At 39.9% G+C, this 17,989-nt stretch overlaps 1 protein-coding gene across 1 annotated transcript in view; it reads right to left on the reverse strand.

Moving 5' to 3' along the window:
- The window catches only part of ACOT12 (acyl-CoA thioesterase 12), a 48,948-nt gene that overhangs the window by 22,067 nt on the left and 8,892 nt on the right, over window positions 1-17,989 (reverse strand). Inside the window, exons 3-5 of the mRNA XM_030323868.1 lie at window positions 11,039-11,099; window positions 7,406-7,507; window positions 1,534-1,669 (exon numbers count right to left, since the gene is read on the reverse strand). Coding sequence (XP_030179728.1) covers window positions 1,534-1,669; window positions 7,406-7,507; window positions 11,039-11,099 — 299 coding nt within the window. The remainder of the gene's footprint in view (window positions 1-1,533; window positions 1,670-7,405; window positions 7,508-11,038; window positions 11,100-17,989) is intronic.

The raw sequence follows: 17,989 nt of genomic DNA on the forward strand, positions 1-17,989 counted from the left end.
CTGTATCAGCTCTCTTTAAGGAGAGAATAAAGTTTAAGCCTCTTAACTTGACCTAGGAGAGCCTCCATGATACAGTCCTATCTTTTCATGTACTGCCTCCTTCCACCTTGAATTTTCTTTGTAGTTTGCCCTTGTTCTCATGGTTTGGCCACTTTATTACTTTAGCAAAATGCATTTAAAATATATTTTGGTACAGAGACCATCTTTACAAAAGGATGGACTCTTCTCAGCATAGTAATTTAATGATGAAGTCTTCATTTCTTCTAAAGTAGCTTTGTAGGGCGCCCGGGTGGCTCAGTCAGTTAAGCGTCAGGACTCTTGATTTCGGCTCAGGTCATGATCTCAGCTTCGTGAGTTTGAGCCCCACATTGGGCTGACAGCACAAAGCCTGCTTGGGATTCTCTCTCTCCCTTTCTCCCCTTCCCCCATTCGCTCCCATGAGCACACAGGATCTCTCTCAAAATAAATAAAATTTTAAAAAGTAGCTTGGTAATGGGCATTGTCTTTTAAAAGGTCTGCAAGAATAGAAGCCTTTGAAAAACTTTTTTCCAACTGAAAGGTCATCTGTAAGGTCGTCCCCGGGCCATGATGATGTCATGCAGGGCAGAATAAAGCCCACACACAGGTCACCCCTGCTGCCTTTCCTCTCTCCTCTGGCCTCTGTGTCTCCTCTTCTTCCTTCCTCTCTTCTAATATTCTCACTCTGATCCTTTCTCCTCTCCTTTACTTCCTCTTCTACTAGTGGCTGCCTTGGAGCCCAGGAGAGTTGAACCTTCTGGGAACTTCCTGTCTCACCACTGGGAGCAGAGTGGCTCAAGCTAGACCACTCCACTTCCTCCCCTTCACCACTTTGCTCTCCCTGAAAGGTCATCTCCCCTGGGGCTGTAGGAGATGGGGTCAGAAGTAAAGGAAGGGCAGGGGAGGGGCAAAGTGGCCCTCTTTTCCATGCCGTTCTGGCCCCATGAGGCCTCCAAGAGCCTGGGGGTTCGCAGCCAGAGAACTAAGACACTCTGGCTAATCAAACAGTGCTATTGGGGGGAAGAGCCAGGAAACAGAAATAGAATCTTATCGCTTCCATTCATAGCTCCTGTGATCTTTAGCAAGGCTCATCACGGCTCACTTTCAGTTTTCTCCTGTGTTGGTATTATAAGCAGTTCATATGAAGTAATGAAAGAGAGCCTGCTTAGTAAACTGTGAAGCACCAGATGGACATATCCCTGTGCTGTTGTTCCTTCATTCTTTGGTCACTACTGAGTGCATACTTACCAATAAGGACTGCCTGGTCCCTGTGACCCTTCTTTTCCTCTCTCCTCCCCTGTAGATCCTCCAATTTAAAGAGGTCTTAGGTATCTGCAGTTATATTTTGAATTGGCCAGGCCCTTCCTTCTCCAGCCACTGAGTTTGTTGGGGAAGACACCTACCATTGCCAGGGCTGAACTGTAATAACAAGGTGAAAATAAATGTACTCTAAGAAAGGACCCCTCTGCTTGTCACAGTCATATAATTAAAGTTCCCATAAGTAGATTTACTGACCATCAAACTCGCTATTTTCTTTCATCAAGTTTTTAAAGGTATCTTCGTGATGTAATCGAACTTTCCTTCTCTCTGAAGCCAGATTATGTTCCACATGATCTTGCTCAGTCAGAAGTGTGACTGGTTTTAAATGAATCTAGAGAAAGAAAAACATTTATCTTTCATTGCCTTGTTAAATTATAAAAGCGCAGCATGGATTTTGCAAAACCAATGATATGTTACATTGTTTTCTAACTCCAAGTAAATAGAGTATTTCTGGGGGCACCTGGATGGCTCAGTCCATGAAGCATCTGACTTTTGATATCAGGTCAGGTCATGATCTCATGGTTGTGGGATTGGCACCTGTGTTGAGCTCTGTGCTGACAGTGAGCCTGCTTGGGATTCTTTCCCTCCCTTTCTCTCTACTCCTCTCTGGCTTGAGTTCACTCTCTGTCTTTCAAAAATAAATAAATAAATAAATAAATAAACAAACAAACAAACTTAAAAAAATTTTTTAAAAATATTTATTTTTGAGAGAGAGAGAGAGAGAGAGAGAGAGAGAGAGAGAGAGAGAGAGAGAGACACAGTGCACGAGCAGGGGAGGGCAGAGAGAGAGGCAGACACAGAATCCAAAGCAGGCTCCAGGCTCTGAACTGCCAGCACAGAGCCCGATGCAGGGCTCGAACTCACTGACTGTGAGATCATAACCTGAGCCGAAGTCAGATGTTTAACTGACTGAGCCACCAGTAATAATCTTCTTTAAATACATTATGTGTACATCTCTTTCTTCAGTAGAAAGATCTAGTCTTGTTATATCATAGTTGTCATTATGAAGTGCCCTTACAGTGTATTTTTTATGCACATTTTAGTTTTGCTCTGAGTCCAGAGGGATGCCACTTCCTCTGCCATAATCAGTCATTCCAGTGACAGCCCTTTCCCAGTCTCTAGATACAGGGGTGCTCATCTCCTGAATCAATAGCAAGATAGTTAGGATGGTTGTTCTCACCATGACCTTGCCATCCCAGTTTTCCTATAGTGTGTGAGGGACTGAAATTATCCAAATAAGACTCTGATTCTCCCAGGGACAGTATGGTATAACCAGGAGGTTTTTAGAAAATTGCATTTATAAAGTTAAATATCATGAACGTTTTTTCTTTTCTTATAAAATCATCTGTGTGAACATTTATATTGTTTTCAATATTTTGCTATTAAAACAATGATGCGTGAGGGCTCCTGGGTGGCTCAGTCGGTTAAGCGCCCGACTTGGGCTCAGGTCATGATCTTGCAGTTCGTGGATTCAAGCCCCGCGTCGGGCTCTGTGCTGACAGTTCAGAGCCTGGAGCCTGCTTTGGATTCTGTGTCTCCCTCTCTCTCTGCCCCTCCCCTGCTTGTGCTCTGTCTCTGTGTCTCAAAAATAAATAAAATGTTAAAAAAGTTAAAAAAATTTTTTAAATAGACCATTCCTGGGTGTTTTCACACATATTATTTGACTAAGTTTTTTTCTTAAAATATTTTTAAACTAAAAAAGTCAATATAGGCATAATTATTTTTTCATATAATACATGCTTTAAAGAGTTTTCCAAATATTAATTTTCCCTGATTTTTAAAATTTTCAACAGGCCTACAGAATAAAAAATTCTTCAAATTAATGAATGAGGAGAGGAACTTTGAATCCGCTGAATCCTTACTATGAAATGTTTTCTACTTTTTGCAAAATTAAAATCTCAAAGGAAGGGAATAAAGATGTACTTGAGAAAGGTATCATGTACTGAGAGAGATTTCTAATTTGGAAATTTCATCACACAGTGAAAACACTGTCTAATAAGCAAATTGAAAGAATCAGTAGGTCAGAACAAAGCTTTAATTGACCTCCAGAAATCTGGAACTATGGTGCAGCAGAACGAAGGGCTCAAGCTCTGTCAGAAAAGCCTGTCTGCTAACCTGCGTGCATGAAAAAGTCACCCTGCAGCTGGATGGGAATAATTCCATGCTTGTTTCCAGGACACCTAAAGGCTGGCACTGACCCTTAGCCAAGACTACAAAATAGCTAAGGGATTCATAATATGCTGCTTTCAAGTCTAAGATTCCCCTGGAGTACCTTGTCTAATTTGTTTAGGAATATAGAGACTTGATAACTCACACTGGTTTAGCTCTATACAACCTTGTTTTAGTTATATGACCAGCAGGGTGTAAAAGTCCACCTAGTAAACTTGTGCCTTGGCTCTCCAATCTTCATCCAGATGAAGCATATTTTGTATAACTGAAAAGGACTGTGAGAGTGAAAAACAGAGAGCTTCCCCCTAAGGTCAGGAATAAGACCAGGATGTCCACTCTCACCACTTCTATTCAACATGGTACTGGAAGTCCTACCCACAACAATCAGACAACAAAAAGAAATTAAAGGTATCTGAATTGGTAAGGAAGAAGTGAAACTCTCAATATTTGTAGATGAAATGATACTATATATATAAAATCTTAACTCCACCCAAAAATTACTAGAACTGAAAAATGAATTCAGTAAAGTTGCAGTGTACAATGTATAGAAATCTGTTGCATTCCTATACACTAATGATAAAGCAGCAGAGAATGGAATTAAGAAAACAATCCTATTTACAAATGCACCCCAAACAATAAAACAGCTATCAAAAAACTTAACCAAAGTGGTGAAAAACCTGTACTCTGAAAATTGTAAAACACTGATGAAAGAAATTCAAGACCATGCAAAGAACAGAAAACTCAGAAATAAACCCACAAATACATGGTCAATTAAGCTTTAACAAAGAAGGAATGAATATACGATGGAAAAAAAAGACAGTGTCTTCAACAAATGGTGTTGGGAAAATTGGATAGACACATGCAAAACAATGAAACTGGACCCCTTTCTTTCACCATATACAAAATAAACTCTAAATGGATTAAAGGCCTAAATGTAAGACCTGAAACCATAAAAATCCTTAAAGAGAGCACAGGCTGTAATTTCTTTGACATTGGCTATAGCAACATTTTTCTAGATATGTCTCCTGAGGCAAGGGAAATAAAAACAAAAATAAGCTATTGGGACTGTATCAAAATAAAAAGTTTCCACACAATAAAGAAAACAACAAAACTAAAAGGCTACCTACTGAATGGGAGAAGATATTTGCAAATTAGATAACTGATAAAGGATTCATATCCAAAATATATAAAGAACTGATACAATTCAGCACCCAGAAACAACTAATCCAATAAAAAAGGGACAGAAGACACAAACAGACATTTATCTAAAGAAGATATACAGATGGCCAACAGACAAATGAAAAGATAGTCAACATCACTCATCATTAGGGAAATGCAAATCAAAACTACAATGAGATATCACTTCACACATGTCAGAATGGCTAAAATCAACAACACAAAAAACAATAAGTGTTAGGAGAGGATGTGGAGAAAAAGGAAACCTTGTGCACTGCTGGTGGGAATGCAAACTGGTGCAGCCACTGTGGAAAATAGTAGAGGGGGTTCCTCAAAAAATTAAAAATAAAACTACCCTAGGATCCAGTAATAGCATTACTGGGTATTTATTACCAAAATACAGAAACACTAATTCAGAGGGATACATGCATCCCTATGTTTATAGCAGCATTATTTACAATAACCAAACTATGGAAGCATTCTAAGTGTTCACTGATAGATGAATGGATGAAGAAGATGTGGTATATACATATACAATAGATTATTATTCAGCCATCAAAAAGAATGAAATCTTCCCACCTACAACTACGTGGATGGATATAGAATGTATTATGCTAAGCAAAATAAGTCAGTCAGAGAAAAGACAGATGCCATATAATCTCACTCATATGTGGACACATGAGCAAAGGAGAATGAGAGAGAGAAAGACAAACCAAGAAACAGACTTAATTACAGAGAATTCCACCCAAGGGAGCTGGGTGGGTGGATGGGTGAAATAAGGGATAGGGATTAAAGAGTACACCTATCATGATGAAAAACAAATAATAATAATAAAGGAAAAGAACCCCAAGAGCTATGCCTGAAGTCTTAAACTTCTCTGCTGTTCGCCAGTGCTTTCTTTCTCCTACAAACAACCTCTTCTAGTTTAGTAAGGCCCTGCCCGAGCATACCCTGTGGTGTTCTGTGAGTCCTTCAATGATCCGGCCTATGAAACTGATGAACTAACTAATAAGCCTAGTTAACCATTGCCCATCTCATCCTGGAACAAACTCACTTTGGATACAGATGCAGGTACGCCTGTTGGTTCATACCAAACCACTGACTTTTTGTGGCTCTCTTTGTGATGTGCCCCTGAACAAGAACATTACTAACTGGAAAATAATTCGTTTGGGAAAGCTGTTTTACAGTAAAGGTTATCTGAGCCAACCTATAATGGCAGGACCATAAGGCATCTGACTTCCCAGAAATGCTCTCAGAAAAAGTTTCTTCAGGCTCAGGACAGGTGTAACTGAAGTGTTACGATAGTATTCTTATTTCATGAGTCCCTGAAGCCAAAATGAGAAGTCTCAAGCTTGAGAGGAAAAACGATAGTCCTTGTGTTCTTCTCCATGGAAGGAGCAGGATGGGATGGTGATGTGGACTCCTTTCTGTCACTTTTTCTCAGATATGGAAAATCTGCAATCACCCCCATAGTCTCTCATTCTCAGGGTTTGGAGATTTGGGGGGACTCTGGGAAAAAAAAACAATGGTTTGCAAGACCTATCTCAATGTCTTAGATTTTAGTGAACATAGGATCCTGGGATGCTTTGTCAAAGTACAGATTCCAAGTTCCTATACTAGTGATTCTAATTCAGTAGGTCTGAGACATAGCCCAGAAAGCTGCATTTTCAGTATTAGCTGATATGAACTTCAGTTTCAAATAGAATGCCCTTGGGCAATATGAATATGTCTTGTTGAATGTCTAATATTGGACAGAGACTGGGAGAAGTGCCGTGGTGCACAAAATTCTTCAGGGACACCTGCCACCCAGGCATCAGGATGGACTGACTGAGTCAGATCCATTTAGATCTTTGCCTGTTGGCCCAAGTAAGGAGTTGCTGGTGAGTACTGCCCTACTGTCATCTCTGTTGGGTACAGAGAAAATATGGCTTTGTCCCGGCTCTAAAGTTGGATGCAGGCTGAAGAACACTTTTGCAGAGTAAGAAGTACCCCTTGTTGCTTCAATATGGAACTAGGAGAAGCTACTATGCCCATGTTTGAAGTGATCCTTGCAGTGAGAGATTTAATTCTAAATTGGATTATTACCTTTAGACTAAATGGGGACCCTCCCCCTGATCCTAAAAATGAAAGCCAAGAAACAATGAGTAAACCCCCAGCAGACTATAGACAAGCTGCTCTGGGCCCATAGCCAGGCAGGCCTGCTGGGCACACATACACATATCAGAATAATGCATATATTTTAAGGTTGTTTTTACTCCATATGCCCTGAAGCTTATTTCTAAACTTCAATAGTTCAGCCTCTTTGACGTTCTTCCTTCAGGTATAAACAAATGATTGGACTATAATATGCAAGTGCTGACTAAACTGCTCTTGCTTTTTAAAAAAAAAATTATTTTAACTCAATTTTGAGTTATATAACCATAAAAGAAAAGAACTAACCCAGTAAACACTATTTTTAAGAAACTGATAGGCACTTTGGATCATTTAAAACACAATGTTTTTTTCCTCTTTAACAAACTGACTACATCTCCCTTCCTCTAAGGTGCTTAACACTGTATTACCACAGAAGGACAAATTTTACAAAAATATTGATGGATAAAAAATCTTGGGAAAGCATACTGCACAGTAACAAGAAATGTCTTTTTCTCCATAATAATTCTGATGCAATCATTACTATGTCCCTGAATTACATCATAGATACTTCTTCACACAGAAAATTTACCTTTTCTTTTCCAACTGGTTTGGCTACAAATGTAGAGAAAGCCACACTAACAAGTTTCTCAATACCAGTGAGCATGTCCTGTACTATCACCTTGATGCTGATCTAAAATGAAAAGAAAAATAAATAAGTAAACGTTCAGCCATCCAGAAAACAGATGAGATCACAGCAATCAAAATTCAGTTATGCATTTCAATGTTCCTTTGTTTTTGAATTAAATCAGCATTTTAATTTATTTTTAAACAATACTGTTCTTTCAGTGATGTCCCATAAAATTAAAATATAACTTTTTTTCTGGGGCACCTGGGTGGCTCAGTTGGTTGAGCGTCCAACTTTTGATTTTGGCTCAGGTCATGATCTCACGGTTCATGTGCTGACAGCACGGAGCCTGCTTGTGAGTCTCTCTCTCCTTCTTTCTCTGCCTGTCCCCTGCTATGCTTTGTCTCTCTCTCTCAAAATAAATAAACTTAAAAAAAACTTTTTTCTTATTAGAAAAATAGATATTTGACATGGAAAATTTGGTAAACATAAAAATACATAAATGATAAAAATGGAATCTGATTACCCAGAGCAAATATTATTAGCAATCCCATTACCCATATTAATAATCACTAATGTTTAGGTGGATTTTATTCCCATTTTATGTGTGTGTATGTATTTACATAAAATTATCACACTGTATTTACAGTTTCATGTTATAACTTTAAAAACTGGCATTATCTGACAAGTATTTTCTAATCCCATTATTACTATATGTGCTTTTGAAAACAAGATACTAATTAATGCCTTGTAGACCATTAAGGAGATACACCATAACTTTTTTTAATCTTCAGTCTCTGGCTTTTATAACTGAGTTAACATGGACAAACTGCATCATGTTATCAGTAGCTTTGTTGCCTTTTTTCAGAAATTTTGTTTTTCAGGAAGAGCAAGAAGGTGGCTGAGGCACTTTTTGGTGACACTACAAGGGAATGGATTTCCTTATGGGAAAAGATTTGAAGCTTAGGTCCTGAGGATTTCACTTTGTACAAGTATTGGTAAACTCAGGAATCTATTGTTAGATTTTGGCTAATAAACACTTGCCCCACATATCCCTGATATGTAACACTATCTTCTTGGACTCATGGGCAACCTCAGGCCTCTTAGTTTAGCACTGTATTATTGACTATAGAGAACAGCTGTTTCTACATCTTCACCAACTACCTCATGTGCAAAAATAATCAATAATCCATAATTCATTTTACATCACTTACCTTACGAATGCAAGTGAGTATTTTCACAGTAACACTCAAGTTAACTCGACAGTGGTTAACCAAATTTAAACCATCCATTCTCAAGCCCACAATTCTGGAGAGTTTAAACGAGTTGCAAACACTGTCTTCTGTTAGAACAGTTAACTTAGTTATGTATGAGGGCCAAATGTCTCAAAAACATACGTAAGGGGGACTTTCACTTTGTGTCATGAAAAAGTAGGTCAGATTGGAATTACACCCTGCAAAAACAACTAGAAAACTGAACCAACTATTTTCACACTAGGATAGCAGACAATGTAGAAATGTCACCACTAAGAAGAGGGAAACAGATAAGAGGAACACTTGAATTTCTGGGCTCTCAGCCAGAAGGTAAGTCCCAGACTATGGCCAAGGAGGGGAAACTGAACCTTCCTGAAATGAGGAGGCAGAAATCAAGAAGACCAACGTTCCTGGGATTTGTGGGCATTCCCAGAAAAAAATGTAACTACAAAAGGAAAGAATTCCAAAAATCTGCACACAGTCCTGTTAAGTGTTTGGGATGACACCAGTCTGACGTTTACAAGGTGGACGTTTACAAGGCCAGACATGAGCACCTTCTGAGGCAAAAATGATTCTTGGGGAGTGTAACATGAGCAGTCCCGAGAACTTATGCAGAACTGAGAGTCTGGTGTTCCCACCAGCCAGACCTTATTGAATACACAACACACGCAGAGACCACAGAAGACTTCAACTTGGAAGAGGGACTAAATTAGCCCTAGTCAAGGCTAGGATTTACTTTCCTTGGGATCAGAAATCTGTGCTTTTAGGGGTGCCTGGGTGGCTTAGTCAGCTAAGCGTCCGACTCTTCATGTTGGCTCAGGTCATGATCTCACGGTTCATGACACAGAGGCCTTTGTTGGGCTCTGTGCTGACAGCATGCAGCATGGAGCCTGCTTAGGTTTCTCCGCACCCCCCCACCCCCCGCCCCGCTCTCTCTGGTCCTCACCCACCTCTCGAGCATGCGTGCATGCTCTCTTTCTTTCTCTCAAAAAAATAAACATTTAAAAAAGAAATCTGTGCTTTAAACTCACCGGTTTTTCTTTTCTTAGCTTTTAATCAAATTTCCTTTGGAAATTCTACCTTTTCTCATGGAATAGGAGGGAAAGGATAAAAGAAAAGGAGCTGTTATCCATGTTTGGGCTGAATATAAGGTAGAGTGCTAGCCTGTAGTAGAGAGGCTGAGAAAGTAACATCACGATCGTTGCTGACAGAGCTAACTTTTAACACAAAGATTTCCTTTCTGATTTCAAGTGTTTTGTATTCTGTTCATATGGATACTGGGGGAAAGTGACTAACTCAGGGTAAAACCATCACCATTAGGTATGGTTACTGTCAAATAGTTCTGTTGAACAGGAATATGGGTTGAATCCAGTACCTTATAATGTGACCTTATTTTGGAAATAGGGTGGTTCAGATGTAATTGGTTAAGGTGGGGTCATACCAGAGTAGGGTGGGCTCCTAGTCCAATGTGACTGATGTCCTTCTAAAAAGGAGGGATTTGGACACAGACCCTCAGAACACTATGTGAACATGAAGGCAGAGATCAGGATGATGTGGCAGAAGCCAAGGCAAATCACCAGAAGAAAGCACTGGGACACACTCTCTCACACAGCCCCCAGAAAGAATCAACCCTACAGACTCCTTGATTTAGCACGTGTATCCTCTAGAGATGTGAGACAATAAATATCTGTTGTTTAACCCATCTGGTCTGTGGTATTCTGCTATGCCCTAACAAACAAATATAAGTCCCTATATGTCTTTTGTGCCCAAAGATCAAAGGGACTGCTACAAACCAACCTAGAAGTTGCAAAATGGGATCCAGTAAACCCTTTGCTACTGGTTCAATCAGAACAGAAAATTCAAAAGCCCCTGAGAATGCCGCATTCACAACTATGGTAAAGAAAATAAAACTGAGTGGATGAAGAAGAAAAATCTAAACTTTCTTTCTCACTTCAGTTACTCTGCCTTTCAAAAACTGGTTAATTATGGGGCTAGTTTCCACTAGAGGGTGCAGAGATGGAGAAAAAGCAGAGTCAGTATAATTAAGAAATAAGACCCATGGCTTGTAAAGAACCAAGAGAGTACCCTTCTCCCTTATATGTTTACTTCCTATGTATCCTTCTATATAAAAATAGTGTGTCGCATCACATTTAATTTTAGTAGCAGAGTTGACTAGGAAACTCAAGGTCCTTATTATTTACCTGTGACACTGACTCCAGGTTCAAGCACCTTCTGAAATTCAGAACCTCATGAACTCCAAATTATGCCAGGCCTCCTGCTCTGCCCTCTGTACACAATGAAAAGAGAGCACCAATAGGCAGAAGTAAGAAAAGAGGTCTCTTACCTCCATGCTTGTGCTGAATGCTCTGGTAACTTTCGCTTTGATGGTTATCACTTGTCCAACTCTAGTTAAAAAAAGAGGCAGGGACCTTAGTAATCCTAGTACCTCTCATTTCAGACCTAAAGATTCACTTAAATTCATGTGCAATCACTCCTTATCACGCTGATAATGATTATGCATGAAACTTCAGGTTAATGATAACAGAAAAAGACAGTTCTACAAACAGATGCCAGTCATTGTAAACCACACATATGTTGGTTGCCTACTTCTATTCAAACAGAAAGAGGCCTTTGCAAAGTTGGTGTGCAAAAGGACTTCCACAATCTGAAAAGGATACTTTGAGTGTCTCACAGCTGTTTCCTTAAGAGAAGTTAAAATAGACAAGCAAACCTATACAAATGACATTTCTTTTTTAAATGTCTGTTAACAAATACATGGAGAAACATGCAAACTGATCAACTTCACCAGGTTTACATGGACCCTCCATTCACTCTTCATGATTATAGGGATTCTGGTCATATAGTCTGAAGTTGTTCCAAACCTTCTGTGTTCAGTCCCCTCAGTTACCACTGATCCTTTAACCTTAGCAGAAGGTAAGGGTCTTCCTAATGCAATCCTCTTCAATTTTTCTCAATGACTTTCAAACTTGAACTATATCCTCCTTACTTTTCTGTTTCAGAGGAAGAACGTTAGATCTCTTTCAGAACCTCTTTCTGTACCTGTGCCCTTGTTACCTCTTCTCAGCCATCATGGCCGGCTTAGTCAGCTCTTTCCTCTTTCGTACCCTCATCCTCTGCCCCTTCCCTGACTCTCCTTACCAGTCTATGAAAATGTCCAAGGCTACTTCTTTCTAAAAACGTTTCTCTCAAGCCGATTCTATCTCAAATTTTTTCTCTTCTTCTCCATATTCAAACTTCCTAAAATACTCATTTCTTTTTCTAACTCACAGATTTAAAATAAAATAAAATAATAAAATTAGAGTCAATCCTCTGGAAAAACAAAAATAAAGCTTACACAAATCAGGGAAAGAAAAAGAAATGTTTACTGAAATGTTTAAGAAATGTTTACAACTAGTCCTGGCATTAAGCTAAGACTTCAGGATACCGTGATGAACAAGATGAGGCTCCTGACTTCAAGGAGACCAGTCTTCACTTAGGTCGCCAGGATGTAAACAGATGAAGTGCAGTGCCATGAAATTTTTCAAAAGAAAAGATCAAGTATTACAAAGATAACCATAAGAAGAAGCTAATTCAGAAAGCTGGGAAAGGAGTCACAGAAGAGGTGACGTTTGAGATGGGTCTTCAAAGATGAGGATTTTGCCAGGTGCAGAGGTTTGAGGGCTTCATTTCCCATTTTCTTCTCAGCCACTTGAACCTGGCTATTGCCTCCACATCTCACTTCCAGTCCCTGTCATTTCCTAAAAGCTAAATCCAACATCTCACCTCTTTAATGTCTTTCTTCAGGAGGCTTTCTCTTCCCTTGGATTCCAGACCAGTGTTCTCTTCTCTATCTCAGCTTCCTTCACTGGTTTCTCTTCCTTAATCCATCCCTTCAGGGTCAACATCTCCTAAATTTCTGTCCTTTATCCTATTCTCTTCTCACTACACCCTCTTCTTAGAAGACCTTGTTCTTGTCCATGATTCCATCATCTCTATTAAAATGATTCTCTAATCTCCATCTTTAGCCTGGACATCATTCTTGAACTCAGAGCCATATTTCCAAATTCTCTCAACAGATTCAACTAATAGTTATGGAGGCTCTACTAGACTTAGTGTTAACAACCCTCCACACACATTCCCAATTTAACTTAATCTTCACATCCAGCATATGCAACCAAACCAATTTTCTTTTTTCTTTATATTTGTTCCTTTTAAAGTTCCTAGCTCTGTTTGGTAAAGTTTCTAGAAGAGATTTGCAGTAATAGTGCCAGGCAGAGTTAGAGTCCCTCTCCAAAGCTACTATGATACTTTGTACTCATCAACTACTAAAATGTTATGCTTCTCTGTCTCTCAGACTTGGAGTTGGGGCGGGGGGGGGTGGGGGCAGAGCAGAAGCCATTTTTCTTGTTTTGTGAACCTGTCCTGCCTTTGAAAGTAGGAGAATTCCAAGAACTTGGTTCTCCACACCAATCTTCCGATATTGAATGTCAAATGAATGGAATAACTGAAATCTCAACTAAATAAAACCAATTTCATAGCATGGCATTCAAGGTCTTCTGTTATGTAGCTCCAGTCCACTGCTGGGCATCACCTCTCTGCAGACCAGGCTCTTCCTGAACACTCTCTGCTCCTTCCCATCTTGGTGCTTAGGTTCTTACAAGTGCCTCATTGTGTGAAGTCCTTTTCCTATTCACCAGAAAAAAGTCTATGCCTCAGTTAAGGCACACATCAAATGCTACTCCTCTATGTTAAAATTCTCATTGATTTTCTAATCAAAATGTGCACCTTTTAAACTACCCCACAGAATGGAGTTTGTATCTCACCCAAGGGCTGCATCCTAGCATGCTGTCTATTCTGATGATTATGTGTTTGTCTGACTCTCACCAGACTGAGTGACCACTCCACTTCAAAATTGTGCCATAATCAAATATTTATGTATCTTACTGAGTCCATTGCAGTATTTTTTGTATAGGCAATAAATACTGAAGAATTTAACTTAAATTAATTTAATTAATTACTTAATATCTGATATGGTTTATAAACAAATACATGGTTTTGTTTAACTTTTTTTTAAATATGAAATTTATTGTCAAATTGGTTTCCATACAACACCCAGTACTCATTCCAACAGGTGCCCTCCTCAAAACCCATCACCCACCCTCCCCTCCCTTCCACCCCCCATCAACCCTCAGTTTGTTCTCAGTTTTTAAGAGTCTCTTATGTTTTGGCTCCCTTCCTCTCTCTTTTTTTTTTTTCCTTCCCCTCCCCCATGGTCTTCTGTTAAGTTTCTCAGGATCCACCTAAGAGTGAAAGCATATGTTATCTGTCTTTCTCTCTATGACTTACTTCACTTAGCATAACACTCTCCAGTTCCATCCACGTTGCTACAAATGGCCAGATTTCATTCTTTCTCATTGCCAAGTAGTATTCCATTGTGTATATAAACCACAATTTCTTTATCCATTCATCAGTTGATGGACCTTTAGGTTCTTTGCATAATTTGGCTATTGTTGAGAGTGCTGCTATAAACATTGGGGTACAAGTGCCCCTATGCATCAGCATTCCTGTATCCCTTGGGCAAATTCTTAGCAGTGCTATTGCTGGGTCATAGGGTAGGTCTATTTTTAATTTTTTGAGGAACCTCCACACTGTTTTCCAGAGTGGCTGCACCAATTTGCATTCCCACCACCAGTGCAAGAGGGTTCCCATTTCTCCACATCCTCTCCAGCATCTAGAGTCTCCCGATTTGTTCATTTTGGCCACTCTGACTGGCGTGAGATGGTATCTGAGTGTGGTTTTGATTTGTGTTTCCCTGATGAAGAGCGACGTTGAGCATGTTTTCATGTGCCTGTTGGCCATCTAGATGTCTTCTTTAGAGAAGTGTCTTTTCATGTTTTCTGCCCATTTTTTCACTGGATTATTTGTTTTTCGGGTGTGGAGTTTGGTGAGCTCTTTATACATTTTGGATACTAACCCTTTGTCTGATATGTCGTTTGCAAATATCTTTTCCCATTCCGTTGGTTGCCTTTTAGTTTTGTTGGTTGTTTCCTTGGCAGTGCAGAAGCTTTTTATCTTCATGAGGTCCCAATAGTTCATTTTTGTTTTTAATTCCCTTGCCTTTGGGGATGTGTCAAGTAAGAAATTGCTGCGGCTGAGGTCAGAGAGGTCTTTTCCTGCTTTCTCCTCTAGGGTTTTGATGGTTTCCTGTCTCACATTCAGGTCTTTTATCCATTTTGAGTTTATTTTTGTGAATGGTGTCAGAAAGTGGTCTAGTTTCATCCTTCTGCATGTTGCTGTCCAGTTCTCCCAGTACCATTTGTTAAACAGACTGTCTTTTTTCCATTGGATATTCTTTCCTGCTTTGTCAAACATTAGTTGGCCACACTTTTGTGGGTCTAGTTCTGGGGTTTCTATTCTATTCCATTGGTCTATGTGTCTGTTTTTGTGCCAATACCATGCTGTCTTGATGATTACAGTTTTGTAGTAAAGGCTAAAGTCTGGGATTGTGACGCCTCCTGCTTTGGTCTTCTTCAAAATTACTTTGGCTATCGGGGTCTTTTGTGGTTCCATACAAATTTTAGGATTTCTTGTTGTAGCTTCGAGAAGAATGCTGGTGCAATTTTGATTGGGATTGCATTGAATGTGTAGATAGCTTTGGGTAATATTGACATTTTGACAATATTTATTTTTCCGACACATGAGCACGGAATGTTTTTCCATTTCTTTACATCTTCTTCAATTTCCTTCATAAGCTTTCTATAGTTTTCAGCATACGGATCTTTTACACCTTTGGCTATATTTATTCCTAGGTATTTTATGCTCCTTGGTGCAATTGTGAATGGGATCAGTTTCTTTATTTGTCTTTCTGTTGCTTCATTATTAGTGTATAAGAATGCAACTGATTTCTGTACATTGATTTTGTATCCTACGACTTCGCTGAATTCATGTATCAGTTCTAGCAGACTTTTGGTGGAGTCTATCGGGTTTTACATGTATAGTATCATGTCATCTGTATAAAGTGAAAGCTTGACTTCATCTTTGCCAATTTTGATGCCTTTGATTTCCTTTTGTTGTCTGATTGCTGATGCTAGCACTTCCAACACTATGTTAAACAACAGCGGTGAGAGTGGGTATCCCTGTCGTGTTCCTGATCTCAGGGGGAAAGCTTTCAGTTTTTCCCCATTGAGGATGATATTAGCTGTGGGCTTTTCATAAATGGCTTTTATGATGTTTAAGTATGTTCTTTCTATCCTGACTTTCTCGAGGGTTTTTATTAAGAAAGGATGCTGAATTTTGTCAAATGCTTTTTCTGCATCCACAGGATGATATGGTTCTTTTCTTTTATTAATGTGATGTATCACATTGATTGATTTGCAAATGTTGAACCAGCCCTGCATCTGTCTGGGCTACTTGCACACTGCCAGGCTTATGGTGCTGCTTTGATGGGATCTGGTGTATTAGCCAGGGTGGATCTTCAAGGTGCACAGGGGTGGGAGGGGCAGACTCAGCTCGCTTTGCCTTTGGTGGTCTGCTTCGGGAGGGGCCCTGTGGCACTGGGAGGTAGGCAGATCTGTCGGAGGGATGGATCCACAGAAGCACAGCGTTGGGTGTTTGCGCAGTGCAAACAAGTTCCGTGAGGGGAACTGGTTCCCTTTGGAGTTTGGCTGGGGGATGGGTGAGGGAGATGGCACTGGCCATCACCTTTGTTCCCCACCAAGCTGAGCTCTGTCTTCCAGGGCTCAACACCTCTCCCTCCCAGTGTCCTCTCGCCCTACCGCTCTCCAAGCAGAGCTGCTGACTTTTAACATTCCAGATGGTAAGTCCCGCTGGCTGTCAGAACTCACGCAGTCCAGCCCCTCAGCTTTTGCAAGTCAGACTCGGGGACTCTGCCTTGCCGGGCAGGCTGCCCTCCACTGCCCCAGCTCCATCCCACCAGTCCGTGTAGCGCGCACCGCCTCACCGCCCTTCTTACCCTCTTCCGTGGGCCTCTTATCTACCCTTGGCTCCAGAGAGTCCTTTCGCCTAGTCTTCTGGCGGTTTTCTGGGTTATTTAGGCAGATGTGGGTGGAATCTAAGTGATCAGCAGGACGTGGTGAGCCCAGTGTCCTCGTACGCCACCATCTTCTCCCAATCCATCAATATGTGGTTTTCTGTAGGTAGTTTTCAATTTTCTCTTTTTATGATTCAGGTCCCATGTAAAAAATAGAAGAAGGCCCCTTTCCATGATGTTAGTGGCCACAAATCCTTTTTGATAACACCAACACAAAATGGCATAAAAAAACCAACCCATATTTCAGTGATGAGATTGCTAGTTAAGTGTAAGTTACAGAATTTAAGTTTGGAAAGTACGTGATAGATACTTTATTACAATACACTTTTGGAACTCCTAAATTAATAATGGCACTTCATCTAGTCTTAAGTAAGTTTGGGTTTATAGTAATTTGTAATTTTGCTGATATACAAACACCTATCAATTTTTTCTACTTCAAGGAAAATCACATAGCTAGTATGTGAGCTTAGTCAGTGGGTCTCTATCTGCATCTACAAGACTCTAGAATGTCAAGAGCTCTTTCAGTGACACTGCAGCTGCCTGTGAGAACAACCACTGAGAAGTGTTCAGTAAAAGTTGCTGATCACAAAAGCAGAAGCAGTGGGTTGGGAAAAGCACTGGATTAAGCATAAGGAAATCCAGACTCTAAGCACCCTCTGTCTCCTGGCTTGCTTGGGGAATTAGGCCTCAGTTTCTTGTTGTTACAAAGAGAAAGCTGGGCTGACCTATAAAGGTCTCTCCATGTCTATGATTCTAATTTCTACCAAAAATTTCTTCTGTATCAGCTTTGAAGAAGTGATTTTTTTATGTATGTGGTTTCATTTAACTTAATGTTGCTTGTATCTAAATAAATAAGTGCCAAACAGGTAAATGTAAACAGTAAGGTTGGGGAGATAAACTGAGTATCTCATTGGACAAGACTACTTAGGGCTTGAAAACAATGCCAACTACCCCCATGGTCCTTGAGAACCATCCAAGACCAGAAACAGATGACTTTCTCTCTTCCTTTTCCTTTTAAGTTATGTTCATGTCTTCAAGGATCAAGATATTCAGGGAAAAACAAAAACAAAACCAGAGATACAAACATAAAAACATATAATCCTCCTTAAAAAAAAAATATAACGCTAATTTATTACAGTTATTAGTATAAACTATTTATTTTTTAAATGTTTACATTTATTTATTTTGAGACAGAGAGAGAGAGACAGCATGAGAGGGACAGATGGGGAGAGGGAGAGAGAAAGA

Source organism: Lynx canadensis, chromosome A1 (assembly GCF_007474595.2).
Source record: "Lynx canadensis isolate LIC74 chromosome A1, mLynCan4.pri.v2, whole genome shotgun sequence".
NCBI lineage: Eukaryota > Metazoa > Chordata > Mammalia > Carnivora > Felidae > Lynx > Lynx canadensis.